General features: G+C 29.4%; 1 protein-coding gene across 1 annotated transcript; it reads right to left on the bottom strand.

The window, feature by feature from the left end:
- Positions 1–4444: 4444 nt before the first annotated feature.
- On the bottom strand, positions 4445–6569 carry MIP2 (major intrinsic protein 2). Its single transcript, NM_001288136.1, is given in 3 exon segments — positions 4445–4699; positions 5422–5717; positions 6257–6569. Coding segments are annotated over 3 exon segments (864 nt in total).
- Positions 6570–14652: the final 8083 nt, after the last annotated feature.

The following is a 14652-nucleotide window of genomic DNA, read 5'->3' as shown; positions in this document are numbered from 1 at the left end:
TGGGGGGGGGGGGGGGGATTTAATGTCTTTTCTCTTTAAATTTTCTTAGTAAAAATACAGACTCAGTGTGTTTTCGAAAAATTGAGAAATTTTCATAAATAACGATAGTTTTGTATGGCGCTGAGTTGGGCCATTAATCAAAATGGGTCACATTGGGCTGGACTATAGGACAAGCTGGTTGGCCCATATCTTATCAATATCAATTAAGAGATACTATAGATAGTATATAGTGAAATAATATTTTAAAACTTTGGACTTTCACATTTTGTTTTCTTGATTAAATTTCTTTCATCAGACATTTGTTAATCATATTCGTCACGATTCATGCCTTATAACACATATCATCTACTTTGGCCTAATATATATCACGAATTTGTCTTTCTGGACTACACTATAATTGAACATAAAAGCACACAAATCGTATAAACTTGTGCAATGCCTCATAAAGCTCTTTGTAATTCATGTAGAGTATTATGTGCATCCTTTCTTAGCACATACTCCCTCTGTCCCTAATTACTTGTCCACTTTTGAATTGACACACATATTAAGAAATCAATTAATGACATAGTGAGTTTACCATTTTACTTCTATTAATTATGAAGTGGATGAAAAGTTCTGCATTTTTCAAAGTAATTAGTCATTTAATTGAGGGTATAATACTAAAAAAAAACTGTCCTTTCTTGATTTGTCAAAATGGACAAGTAATTAGGGACAACTATAAAAGGAAAAATGGACAAGTAATTAGGGGCAGAGGAAGTAATATATATTTCTTTAAAGGGCAGTACGTTGCATGAAGATCTTGTTGTGTGTGTATGGGGGGGGGGGGGATCGAACTTTAAGAATCGTTTATACATAGTCTTACTTCATATTTCTACAAGAGACTATTTCTACGATTCGAACATGTAACCTTTGATCATATGACACCAAATGTCAAGTCCCTTCAATTATGCATTTGTTATATATACAAAATATATAGTGATGATAGCTACAACCTATTACGATTAAATGGGTGATTTTTTTTTTTAAAAAAAGGCCGGCTGACTAATTTTTCAAAAAACCATGTTCTAATACACACTTAAAATCCAATAATTATGATTTCAGCGTTTCAGCATTCCAAAATGCAAAAAAATAAAAACAACTTCAAAAATTGTGAAGTCCTTAACGCTTGAGATAAATTCTCTAAATTTCAGGTCAAATAAAATTCGATGATAATTTTTTGAAAAACTCATGTACTAATATATATCGAAAACTTTTATAATCATGATTTCATATTTCAAACCTGCACATCATAATCAAAATCCAAAACTCACTCTAACTAAAAAGCTAAAAACACAACTAAGTTACATTAGAAAGAAAAAAATTTGAATAGATAAGAGTTAGGAAGAGATGAGCAATTGATGAAGGTGACAGATAGGAACCCACCAACACTTAAAATTGACCATATGATAAAGAGGAACATTATCTCTTTAGGAATAAAATTTTAGAAACAAACCATCAAAGAATGTATTTTTTTTTTTAATTAAAAATTTTAAATTCGAGTTAGGTATGATTTTTTTTTAATAGAAAGTGTTTTTCCTGAATAGAATCCTATGTTGTACGAATTTAGATTAATCAAATTTCAATACGGATATCAAACACCTAATGAGATACCAAAAAAAAAAACAGAAACAATAAATTAAAAGGTTGTATATTAAAAATAACTTCTCTATCCTACAAAAACAAGAATACCATCTTATTTTTCTTAAATTCTACTTATGAAATTATACACAATGACATATATAGTGACTCCAACAAATAGAATATGGGGTGTGTAGCGTCTACACAGACTTATCCTTTATTTTGTAAAGATAATTAAGAAATTACATTCGATGTGTTGTGCACTAAGTTCTTTTTACTATGTATGCATAAAAAAAATTTAAAAAAAAATACCATAAGAATTTATTATACGTAAGTCTTACTCTGCATTTCTGCATACACAATTAAAATATATATTCTTAATCGTATAACATTAACTTTACTAATTACGCAAGGCTCCATTTCACGCTCAGTACGTATGTGGTGGTTGTTAACCAAAAAAAAAAAGTATATATGTAGAACTCACCTAACACGTTACATATCATTAAATAAAAAATTGATATATAAATAAATGCACTGAACAATCATAGCACTTTCGAGAAGCATCACCCCCCAAAATAGTTTTGACATTGATATAAATAAATTATAATATATGGTCAGAAGATAGAGCTTTATGAATATATAAAATACTATATTACTTAGTAAATAGGTTTAAGGATAAGAATGCTTTAAACGAGCCATAAGTTTAGGAACACAACAAATATATATTGAGTGATAATAAAATAATCTAATTTTATAAATGGGGTTTTAAAAAGTAAGATATACACAGATTTTATAGCACTATTTTTGTGGAACATAGAGATTATTTCTGATAGATTTTCAGCTCAATAAAAATGACATACTAAATCAAATAGGATGAATAGGAGTTCCTGAGCTATTCAAAATAGGTATAGAAAATATAAGAGTGAAGAAGTTATGATGAGAATATCGAAGGAAAGAAACATAATGACATCAAAATAATAAGGAAAAATGCATAAGTACCTCCAGCTTATGTCCAAAATTCCTGAGACATACCTACCTTTACTAAGGCCCTATTACCCCCCAACTTATTTTATATATAATTTTCTACCCTTTTCGGCCTACGTGGCACTATCTTGTGGGCCCCGCGCGTGTGGATAATTTTTCAAGGTAGTGCCACGTAGGCCGAAAAGGGGTAGAAAATTAATTAAAAAATAAGTTCGGGGGTAATAGGACCTTAGTAAAGATTAGACGTGTCTCAGGGATTTTGGACATAGGCTGGAGGGTACTTGTGCATTTTCCCTAGTAAAGATGAAGAAATAAGGTGCTCTAATTTAGAAGCAAGCTCTCCTAGAAAAGATAAAGAATTCACACGATTACCTGCTAATTTTCTATCCTAATTCTCAACCTCTATGCTCTGCTATTTAGTATTTCATCATGTGGTAGATAAGCTTAAGGTGTGTCATGTCCTATTTATTTTTTTTTCCTATGATCTTCTTCAATCTATCTCTGTGTCCTTATATAGGCAATCTATTATTGTCAATCTCTCACACTTTTTTTGGGGGGAATCCACATCCCTCCTATTGTTTTGAAATAATTTGACTATCTACTATTTCATGTCCTAATCCTTAACCTCCATGCTCTCCTATTTAGTGGTCATGTGCTCGATAAGCATAATGTATGCCATTTCATGTTTAATCACGTCTTCATATTCTTCTCCAATCAATCTTTACCTATCCTTACACTATCAATGTCAACCTTCCACACTTTTTTTACTGGGAGATTGACGTCCCTCCTCTTTACATATCTGAACCATTTCCAACTTTATTTTCCGTATTGTATACACTATATATACACCATTGATATCACTCTCATCTTATCCTATATATTCTCGTTTCTAATCTTATCTCTCCTAATACGCTCACACATCTATCAAATTATTATCTGGAAAAAGAAATTTCATATTATTACACAATACTATTTTTATGATAATTCGTATATAACCTATACATTAACAAAATGATTCACAACCTTATCATCTTGACGAAAATGACAACCCTAGTTAAATGAATTTGCCAATATTTGCATCACTTTAAAGATTCATTGTGCAGGTAGCATGTTGCTTTCAAGGTGTGTTTTAAGAAAAATATTTTTTAATTTTTTCATATTCAGTTAATAAGCAAAAAAAAAATTATAATATTATTTAAAGGGAAAAGGGACAAATATGCTCTCGAACTATCGTAAATGATATGCAGATATCATCCATTATATTTTTGAAACATTGATGTCCCTGCCGTCCAAAAACTAGAGCATATATACTGCCCCATATGTTTAAAGTTTATTTGCCTCCGAGGTATATCTGTCCAAATTATATTTATGTTGACAACAACATATTCACATAAAATGTGATATATGCAGTTTTTATTTCTATTTGAAAAATATTAAGATAATTTTCGATAAATCCTCACCTCAAATACTATTTTCGTTGACAAGATTGATAATTTTCAAAGTAAATGAAAAAATAAAAAATTGAACCCAACATATACACTATTATTATAATGTACATGAAATCAACAAGAAATACAAAAAAAAAAAAAAAAGATAACAAAGGGACAACTAGATAAAACCAAACATTACAAATAGATTTAACTTAAATACATTCAAAGCAAACAAAACAAAAAATAAATCAAAACGATAGAATAGTCCCATCCTTTTTCCCCATTTGGAATAACAAACTTTTTAAAGAACGTAAGGATGTCAGCTCGATGCACATAACATTTCGCGATAGATGTGACATAGCAAACATTTTATCTACAAATTTCTCAAATCCATCAAATTGTTCCATCTTTTATCAAGCATTGCTTCTGAATGAACCAAGAGCTTTAATTGCTCCAGCTCGGAGAATGTATTGGTGGTAGACCGCGGCGATGAAAGCTCCGATGAATGGCCCGACCCAGAAAATCCAGTGTTCGTCCCACGCCTTGTCGCCGTTGAAAATCACGGCCGCCCCGAAACTCCTCGCCGGGTTGATTCCGGTACCGGTGATCGGAATAGTGGCAAGGTGAACCATGAATACGGCGAATCCAATGGGAAGTGGGGCCAAGACCTTTATTTATCATAAAAAGGGTAAAATAGTCAAAAGAATTATTCATAACTAATTTCTTTTAAGGACCATATAAAAAGAAACAGATAATTTAACAGAATAAATATTGATTAAGAATATAATTTAAAGTTCTTATTTTATCTTTAATGAGCTAATATATTATTATATAAATATCTATCTATGTTTATTTTAAATCACTCATCAATTTTTTATTTTAATCTAAAATATTCATATTTAATTAAATTTATCACATTGAAACATTAGGAATATAATCTTTAGTGATATAATAGGTGTACAAGTTTAACATCATTATAAACTAATCAAATCACTTTATTATCTTTATGTTTTCTAAAGTATTTTAGTTAGGTCACCTCCCTCTTTAATAAATCAAGAAAATAATTAGAATAATAGTGGGTAGGTCACTTACTAATTAACACCACACAAAAATGCTTCAAAAATCAAAGATAAGATTCGTCTTTAGCCACACTATAGTTTTCTAGTGGGGAAATTAATTAACCCTATAGTAGAACACCCCACCCCACCCCACCCACCCCCATCCTACATACCCCTAAACAAGCTAAACTAGACTAGAGTATACAAGATAATAATTCATGAATAGAGTTTACTCTTTGCTACTTCATTTTGTATCATGTCAGATAACATTAACAACATGTTTAGAATTTGAAATTTATAAATCTATAAATTTTGAATTCGATTTTACTTACAGGAACATGAGAGTCTCTGGCGCTTCTTTTGGGGTCGGTGGCAGAGAAGACAACATAGACCAAAACAAAAGTACCAATAATTTCAGCAGCCAAACCAACACCCTTGGTGTGTCCTGGTGCCATAACATTAACACCACCACCATATCTATTGTAGTATGCACTTTGGAATGCCTTCACAAAACCTACACCACAAATTGCACCCAAACATTGTGCTACCATGTACAATACTGCCCTAATCAATGACACTTTCCTTGCCAAAAATAACCCAAATGTCACAGCAGGGTTGATGTGTCCACCTACAATCATCACATATATTATCAGTATAATTTACCTTGTTATAATAATCGTAAAGAATTTGAATAAAAGAAGACTTTTTTTTTATCAATGGTCTAAATTTTCCCTTTTCATTGTAGTTTTAATTGACTTTTTTTACACATGAATTTATGTTTTGCGTTCAGAGTACTGAATTCAAATGAACCCTGTACCTCAAAGCTCCATTTTTCTCATGAAAAGAGCAAAATCGACCCACTTTACTGGCGATAAAGGTAAGAAACGAGACAATTTTTTAACGAAGGGCATAATTATTTTATTTTTCATAGTTTATAGCCATTTTGACCCTTCACCCTACTTATTTTAATATCGAAAATACTAAATTCAACTAAACCATAAAACATTAACTACAAAGTTACTAATATCACTTTTTATGTTCAACAAAACAACAAAGAATTCAACAAAATTTAATAGTTTTTCGCTCAAACCTTCTATTTGCTATATCTTTCTTTAAAAAATTGTATAAATAATATATTCAGAACGAGAAAACTCGGAAAAAACTCACCAGAAATACCAGCAGTACAGTAAACAAGAACGAAAATCATGCCACCAAAAGCCCAAGCAATACCAAGAAGACCAACGCCACCGCAGACATCGCCTCCGGCGTTAACATCGGCTTGATGTTTGTATCCAATTACAGTAAGAACAGTGATATAAAGAAATAACAGAGTAGCAATAAACTCCGCTATTGCTGCTCTGTATAGAGACCATTTGGTCAATTCCTCGAAATCGATCAGAGGAGCAGGCGGAGGATCAGTGTAATCCTTTGCGGAATACTCCGCCGCCTGCTCGTGAACGGCCTCGACTTCTTTAGTCATGAGGAGAAAGAGATTTTAAAGTAGAAAAAACAGAGGAAAACAGAGTATGCTCTGTTTTTTTGTTATGGTTTTTTGTTTTGTGTAGAGTGAGAGAGGGAGTGGATAGGTATTTATGTTTGATTAAGAATGGATTACAGAGTGTTTTTTTTATTTGTTAATTTTTAAAAAAATGAAATAAATTTAATTTTTGAGTTATAATAATTAATGTGGCCCCAAATGCAAATTATTGGGGGAATTTATGAGCTTGCAATTGGTCCCATAGCCAACCTATACACATCTTTGTCACACAACGGCTCTATTCGATTGTTTTTTCATTTTCAATGTTCGATGCTATTTGCATTGAAGTTTGATTAAATTTGAATTTGTACATTATAGGGTGCTAGACTCGTGAAGTAAAGGCTTTTTTCATAGATCGAAAAGTTGAACTTTGTTCGCGCGCAACTAACAATCTCCTCTTTGGATTTAGTTTCACGTGAGTTATTGTTATTCATGGGCTAATTTGGAAATTAATGAAATATCACTCATATCGATCGAGTATTTATTACCATCAAAATTCTCTGATTTTTTCTTTACAACTATGAATAAAAATAGCAAAATGAGTTCTTAAAACCACACAAAATAATTTAAATATTTTTTTTTCAACTGTTATTCTATTTTATCAACACTACTCTTATTATTAACCAACACTAATATATTAACTTCCTTTTATTGTAATCGTTTGCTTGAAAATACTCAATAGTTGATTTTAATAATTTAATTGTGTAATTTTTTTCAATAAAGAAAAAAAATTCACCAAAGGGTATGATATATATGAAGTAGAAGGAAAATTCTGAGGTTTTAAATTTGAATATCTATAAAAGCAAAACATATTTGATATTTCCTTCTTATTTGTGTAATTCTTAAATAGGCAGAGTCGTAAAGCCATTCAAAACTAATAATAATAAATTCAATAAAATAATTAAAATGCATATAAACTGATTCGAACATAATTTTATTTGATAAAGCCAAATGAAATTTGGACCCCAAAAAGGGTGGGGAAAAGGACCTATCATGTCTACCAACGGTATAGTGCTAGCTGGATTGCAAAATAAATATAAACTTTATATTATAAAAAAAAAATAGGAAAAAAAAAAGTAAGAAAAGGTAATGGACAATACTTTTGTTTTATGTACACAAAAATAAATAAAGTGTTTTAGCCACAAAAATATGATTTAAATTGGAAGCTTTGTAGTTTTACAACAAAGAAACAAATATATAGAATTTGTGAAAATCGATTTATTTTTGGATGTATATATTTATCTTTTATTCACCCTTTTAATATTCATTATTTTCTAGTGTTATCAATATGTAAGGAAAAAAAATGAGGTCCAATCGATTTGAACATGTGTATACATAAAATGTCTGTTTAACTTGTTTTTTTTAACAGATAATTAGTGCATGCGATAAATAAATAAAAAAATAAGTTCAGAGAAGATAATAACACTTCACACAATTTAAACAACATAATTGATAATTTTCACCATAAGAATTATAGAACTTTCTGAGTGCGCCAACCCTTTTTTTTCCGTTCCAATTAAGTTTTTCTTTTAGCTTCCATTAATTCTTCGCATCACGTAAGTCTCACTAAATAAAAAAAAACTTTTGGTATAAAAAAAAATTATTCTTAAAATTTAAATTTAAAATCTCTGATTAAGAGGTAAAACGAGTTTGTTCATAGGTTGGATGATGATCTTATAAAGAGTTGAAATGGATGGATTTTATATATTTTAAAAATTATTTTGACTTTAAACATTAAGTTGGAAACTGAAATAGAATTTTCAAAGGAAAAATTAGTTTTTCTAGAGCTTTCTAGTCCAAACATTTTTGTCTTTAATTTTTTAAAGATTGATAGTCAATCGTCACGATCTTTTTTAGCCACAAATTTAATCAGTATTTAATAATCAAGAATAGTAGAGGAATTTAAACCAGACAAAATTTTAAATTTAATTAACTAGTTATTTCAGAATTAGGGTAAAAGGTTGATCAGTAGCAAAGTATTTCATTTTTTAAAAAATTAGGTTTGGTGATAGTTTGTCGTATTTGTTTCCATTTTTTTACTAGTAGTATTAGGCTGTTAGCACTATTTTCTTCAATTTCTACTATCAACTGCAATTTTTATGCTTCAATTATTACATTATTATATATGTTATTATTCCTATTCTTCAATATTTTCTCTAGGTTAGGTACTATTCTCTTTATTATTGTCATGTCTCCATTATTTTCATGTTTTTTTCTTTTTAAATTATTAACGATATGTTGAAAATAATTTTCTTATCTCACAAAAAGAAAGAGATAAAATTTGATACATTCTATGTAATTATACTGAATATATTATTATTATCGTGATCGTCATATCACTGAATCAAAATATGCAATCCATGCTGACATATTTTCTTATTTCCTGATAAAGACGAGTTTTTTTTGTTTCCTTTCCTAATAAAATGAAAACCATTACATATGATAGTTCTTTTTCATATTTTTAAGATTAATTATTAAAATGTTCTTCTTTTAAGAGTTGTATATTCCTTTAATATGCGAATCCTTGTTCAAAAATTGATGAGATTAGATTATTTTTAAAATAAAAAAAAATCGTAATGGAGAAGTCAGTCTGTCTTCAGTTTTACTCAAAAAAATTGGATTCAAACCTTAAATATATAGTCATTTTTAATAAAAAATACTTTACTTTCAAATAAACCTTTCTGATATAAATTTTAATTAGTCGAGCTCAAAACTAATATGAAAACTCAAATGGGACCACCAAAGAAAATATGATGAAATTAGGGAATTGTTAATCTTATCACAAAACCATTTTCTACACTTATCCAATAAAAATTAAAGAGGGGGTGGGGTCCCAAATGATGCTAATTATTAGAAAAGAAAAAAGAAAAAAAAAAACTTAAAGACATTCATTTTATTTTGTATTTTAATAGTTATAATGGGGTATAAATGTTGTCATTTTGTTTGCTGGCTGAGGTGCCAGATAAATTTATCTGGATGACACACCTAAAAGCACAAAAAATAAAATCCAAAAACCCACAAACATATTATTTTGTAACATGTGGTAGTTAAACTTGTAAGTTGTAATTATGAGAATTTGAATTATCATAAGCAAATTTATCTCATCACTCTAAACACTCACTTTAAAAAAAACTCAGAACATATACAAATGTATTATATGGTATGATTATTTGATAAATATAAGCATAATACATTAACATGTCTTTTTAATTTGGTTTTAGCTGATAAATATATCCTTCAACGTCGGATGTTCACAAATAAATATTTAAATTTGTATAAAGTTAAACAAGTAGACAACAACGTCCTAAAGAGCACAATATAAATCTATTTGAGTGTGTCCTACGTGAATTGTCGTGTATGACGTATGTGTCAACTTGTTTAATTTTGTACTTGTCTACTTAAGTTCACCCAAAATTAATGTAAGATGAAGCTAAGTTAGAAGACATATTAATGTATAATTAGCAATTAACATCTTTTGGAAAAGGATAATTCCAATGTTCTATCTCATTAGACCCAATGAAACATATTTACAACAATAAATTCAACATAATCCGATAATCTTGGAAGAATAAGATATACACAATCTTACCCCAATCTTTATGAGATTAGAAAGATTGTTTTGATTAACACTCGGCAATGTTTCTCTTTTATTGGAGAGTAAGATAGACAATGTAAGCAAATCCACACATATACAACGTATTACTCCCTCTGTTCCACTTTATATGATTTATTTGTCTTTTTAATATGTCCCAAAAAGAGTGACACATTTCTATATTTAGTAACAATTTCACTTTAAAATGTCTATTTTACTCTTAATGAAATTATTTACCTCCAGACAAACATATGAAACTTAGTTTAGACCAAAAATTTCAAAAGTCCTTCTTTCTTTCTTAAAGTTCCTGTCAAATCAAACTAGATCATATAAAATGGAACGGAGGGAGTGACTCTTTTCAGTATAGTTATATGAATATTTGCATCACTTGCTAAATTAAAATTAGTAAATTAATTATGTTCTAAAAAATTACATTATCAATGTATAAATCATTAGCGTAATATATATATATTTTTTTTAAAGTAGCACAATAATGTCTAAGATGTATAACATGGACCAATTATTAGTTTTCCTTTTAATTAAGCTCATCTATTGTTAAAGCACACCGTCCAAATAGCTAATCATCAATAGTATAGATTAGGTTAGTACTAATAAAAATAATTAACCGCCCAATATTTATTTAAATAAAATGAACACTTGTCATGACTCATTTATTCTTTTTATCCACTAAACTCCAAATATATGTGTCAAAAAAAATTGCATCATTCATCCTCCACTCCTAATTTAATATCAACAAACATCCAACTCTTCTTGAATATTAATTTAAGAAAAAACGGCGAGTACTCTTGGGCACGGACTCAGTGGCGGAGCCAAGATTTTCACTAAGGGGGTTCAAAATTCGAAGGAGTAAACATACGAACTAGTCGAAGGGGGTTTGACATTTATTATATATATCTAAAAAATAATTTTAACCATGTATATATAGTATAATAATATTTTTCGCCGAAGAGGGTTCAGATGAACCCCTAAGACATGAATGATACGATATAGTTTATAATATGTTAAAAGTAAAAAGCGTTCTGATGGGATTTCACGAACAAAAAGATTGCAATCAATAAATGATATTAGAGACCTTATGGATCGTTCATTTGAAAATAAGAGTTTTTTTTCAATTTTATTTGATTTAAATCAAACCTCTATCAATAAAAAATTATTCACTAAATAGTATATACACATGGTGATTATGTTTCATTGTTTAATTTCTTGATGTTATTTAAGTTAATATTTTACTTTTTCTTGTTAGATTAGTTAAATGAGAAATACAGGAGGTTAAAATTGTAATCTTAATATTTTTTTTACTTATAAATACATAGCTCTGGTTGAATTTAACTATCTCATTATTAGCTCAATTTTTATGTAAATATTAATTGAGAGAAAGTCGAGTTAGTAACTTTTATATGAATTATCAAGTGGGTGAGATTGATCGAGTCGTCCATCAATTGGAGGCTCTTCTTCTCTGAAGCAGACTGTTCTAAATGTTCCTAAAAGTTCTTGCTCCTATTGAATTGTTTGTATCTATATGCATCAGGATTCTCGATTCATGAATTTCTCGATTCGAGAAAATCAAAATTAGAGGTTGGACTACTAGGTGGGTGCACTAATTTTGTTGAAAGCCCAAGAAGGTAAATGACTAGCCTCAACCTGGTCAGTAGTGGGCCTTTCCCAAATTTAGCCCCAAAAAATCAACCAAACAAACCAACTTTTGGAGGCCCAAAAATTGGATCTTGATCTTAGACTAGGCCCAAGTGCATAGATATCCGATATTCGGACACTTTGCAAGTCTATCCACTTCGGAATAACTTTACCGATGCATTGTCTTGAAGTTAAGCTTTACAAAGTTTAACTTCAAACAAATAGTATGACGGTAATTCAATAAATTTTTTCTGAACTTCAGCTATAAATAACGTCAGATGTCGTCTATGTCCAAAAAAAATAATATAGATTAAATAGCGAAATCCGAATAGGACACCCATGAAATTCTTGCCTTACATATGTTGTTGAATAATATTTCAATTCTTCTTCATGCATCCAAATATTTTAAGCAGTCAAAAATCTGACTCCTCCACTGCTTTTAATCTATTCAATTATTACCCTAGAATTGATATGCATTTTATACATTACTTTTGGATTCCATTAGTAATTATAGAATAAAGTATTTTTTTCTCCTTGAGCTACATATATCAATTTTCCAATTGGCAATATCTGTCAAATCTCTCAAATTAATATGAAAGTACAGTAATTGTCAAAGATATATATAGGAATGAGGCATGTTAAAAGAAAATTCTTCCATTGAGGAGAAATGAGTAAAAATTTAAGGTCCTACATGGCATGTTTTAGTAGGATACACGTATATCAATATCAACCATTGAGTAATTATATCGTTTAAATAAAATTATAGTTTATTTATCGATCTCTTGTGAAAAATATTATATAAAAGATAATTTAATTCACGAAATATGCAAATTTGAGAAAGGGTTGCGCTCCAATAGTGTAATTTACTTGTATAAATATGAATTTATGATTATGAGAATTCTTTGTGTGTATTAGTATATCTTGATTTTTCTAACCGTTTGGTGATCATTGCCATGACAAATGTTATTCTTTTGGCATTTTGGAATCATCAAAAAATTTAATGATTATGGGTATTTTTGTAAATTTAATTGACTCATTTAGATTGACCTGAAATTTTATTTGTTCATCTAAAATGGTTTGATGATAAATACTTACATTGACAAGTGTTATTTTTTATATTTTGGGGTCATGAAATATGAATTTATAATTATGGGCATTTTTTATGAGTTTTAGTAAATGTAATTTTTTCATAATTTGATTGACGAACTCCAAATGGCTTATTATATATTTTGTTTGTCCATAAAAAACAGCTCAGTGACCAATACTCACCATGATAGACGTTATTTTGGCGTTTCGGGATTATGATGGATTTATGATAATGAGCTTTTTTGTGTGTATTAGCAAATGCTTATTTTTCTGAAATTAATTAAAGGGCTTCAATTGACCTGAAATTTGCTCAGCCAATAAAAAAAAATGGCCAGGAGACAATACTCAAGATGATAAACGGCATTTTTTGGCATTTCGGGGTCGTGAATTCATAATTAAGAGCGTTTTTTTTGTGTGTAGTAATAGTTAGTACATGTTGATTTATTTTTTTTGAATTAATTGACGAACTTCAATTGATCTAAAATTTGATTAGACAATAAAAAATGACCTAGTGACAAGTACTCACCATGTCAGTACAAGTTGATTTTTCTGAATTCTATTGACAGACTTTGATCAACCTGAAATTTTTTTGATTCTTTAAAAATGGTCCGATGACCAATACTCACCCTGACAAACTTTCAATTTTTTTTGCATTTTAGAAACATGAAACATGATATGATGATTAGGAATGTTTTTGTGTGTAATAGTACATGCTGATTCTTATGAATTTGATTATCAAACTCTAATTGACCTCAAATTTTATCGGTTCATAAAAAAGGGCCTAATGACCTATCCTCACCATGACAAAGCTAGTATACGTACATCATATCTTCTCAGACCTTACTTATAAAACTACATTAGATATGTAAGGGTTAGTTGTATTTTTACACTTACATAATTAATATATAAAACTTTATTAATTATTAATCAATACAAGGGAGATAAGACCATTATATCATATTGTTACCAACCATATCCTTAAGAAAACACAGAGACATTAATACACATATACACAAATAGGAAAGTGAAGAATTTCATCACATCTTCATTCCATTATTATATGCACACACATACTCATATTTTGAAGATAGTTCACATTGCTCTTAACAACTAAATGCAACTAATACCTTTCTTCCCCTTACAAAAAAAATGTTTAAAAGGGAAGAAGAAACACTAGAGAGATTCTTGAATAAATGCTAAAATGAGTTGTCTTTTTTGTCATCTTCATTTTTTTCTTCTTCTTTGATTGTTTCAAGATTTGGTGAATGAGAAATCTTAGTTGGGAAAATAACAAGTGGTGGTGCAACTTCAATCCATGGCTTCACATTCACCATTTTTTTAGCCATTCTCACACTATGATATGGGAAAACATGAGAGACATGAAACTCAACCAAGGTAGACATTATTTACTCAGACAGAAAGTTAACTCGAACACCACGATTATTAAAAATATCTAGAAAGTACTTTTAATAAGAGTTTGTTGTATTGCTTTGGAGTGTGAAGCAATTGGTTTGATGAAGAAAAGTAAAAGGTTTTTGAGGGTTTAAATAGGAGAGGAAAATAGAAGATTCTTGAATGAGAAAATATCAAAGACAATATTGGAAGTGAAAATATTATTTGGACGGTTTTATGCAATTCCACGTGTATAGAAAATGTCATAAATGAATGAGCAAACAAATAGGCACCCACTAGAAA

This window comes from Solanum tuberosum, unplaced genomic scaffold, assembly GCF_000226075.1.
Source record: "Solanum tuberosum cultivar DM 1-3 516 R44 unplaced genomic scaffold, SolTub_3.0 scf00017, whole genome shotgun sequence".
Taxonomy (NCBI): domain Eukaryota; kingdom Viridiplantae; phylum Streptophyta; class Magnoliopsida; order Solanales; family Solanaceae; genus Solanum; species Solanum tuberosum.
Note: the sequence above shows the minus strand (reverse complement) of the source record. Positions and strands in the feature narration are given on the sequence as shown.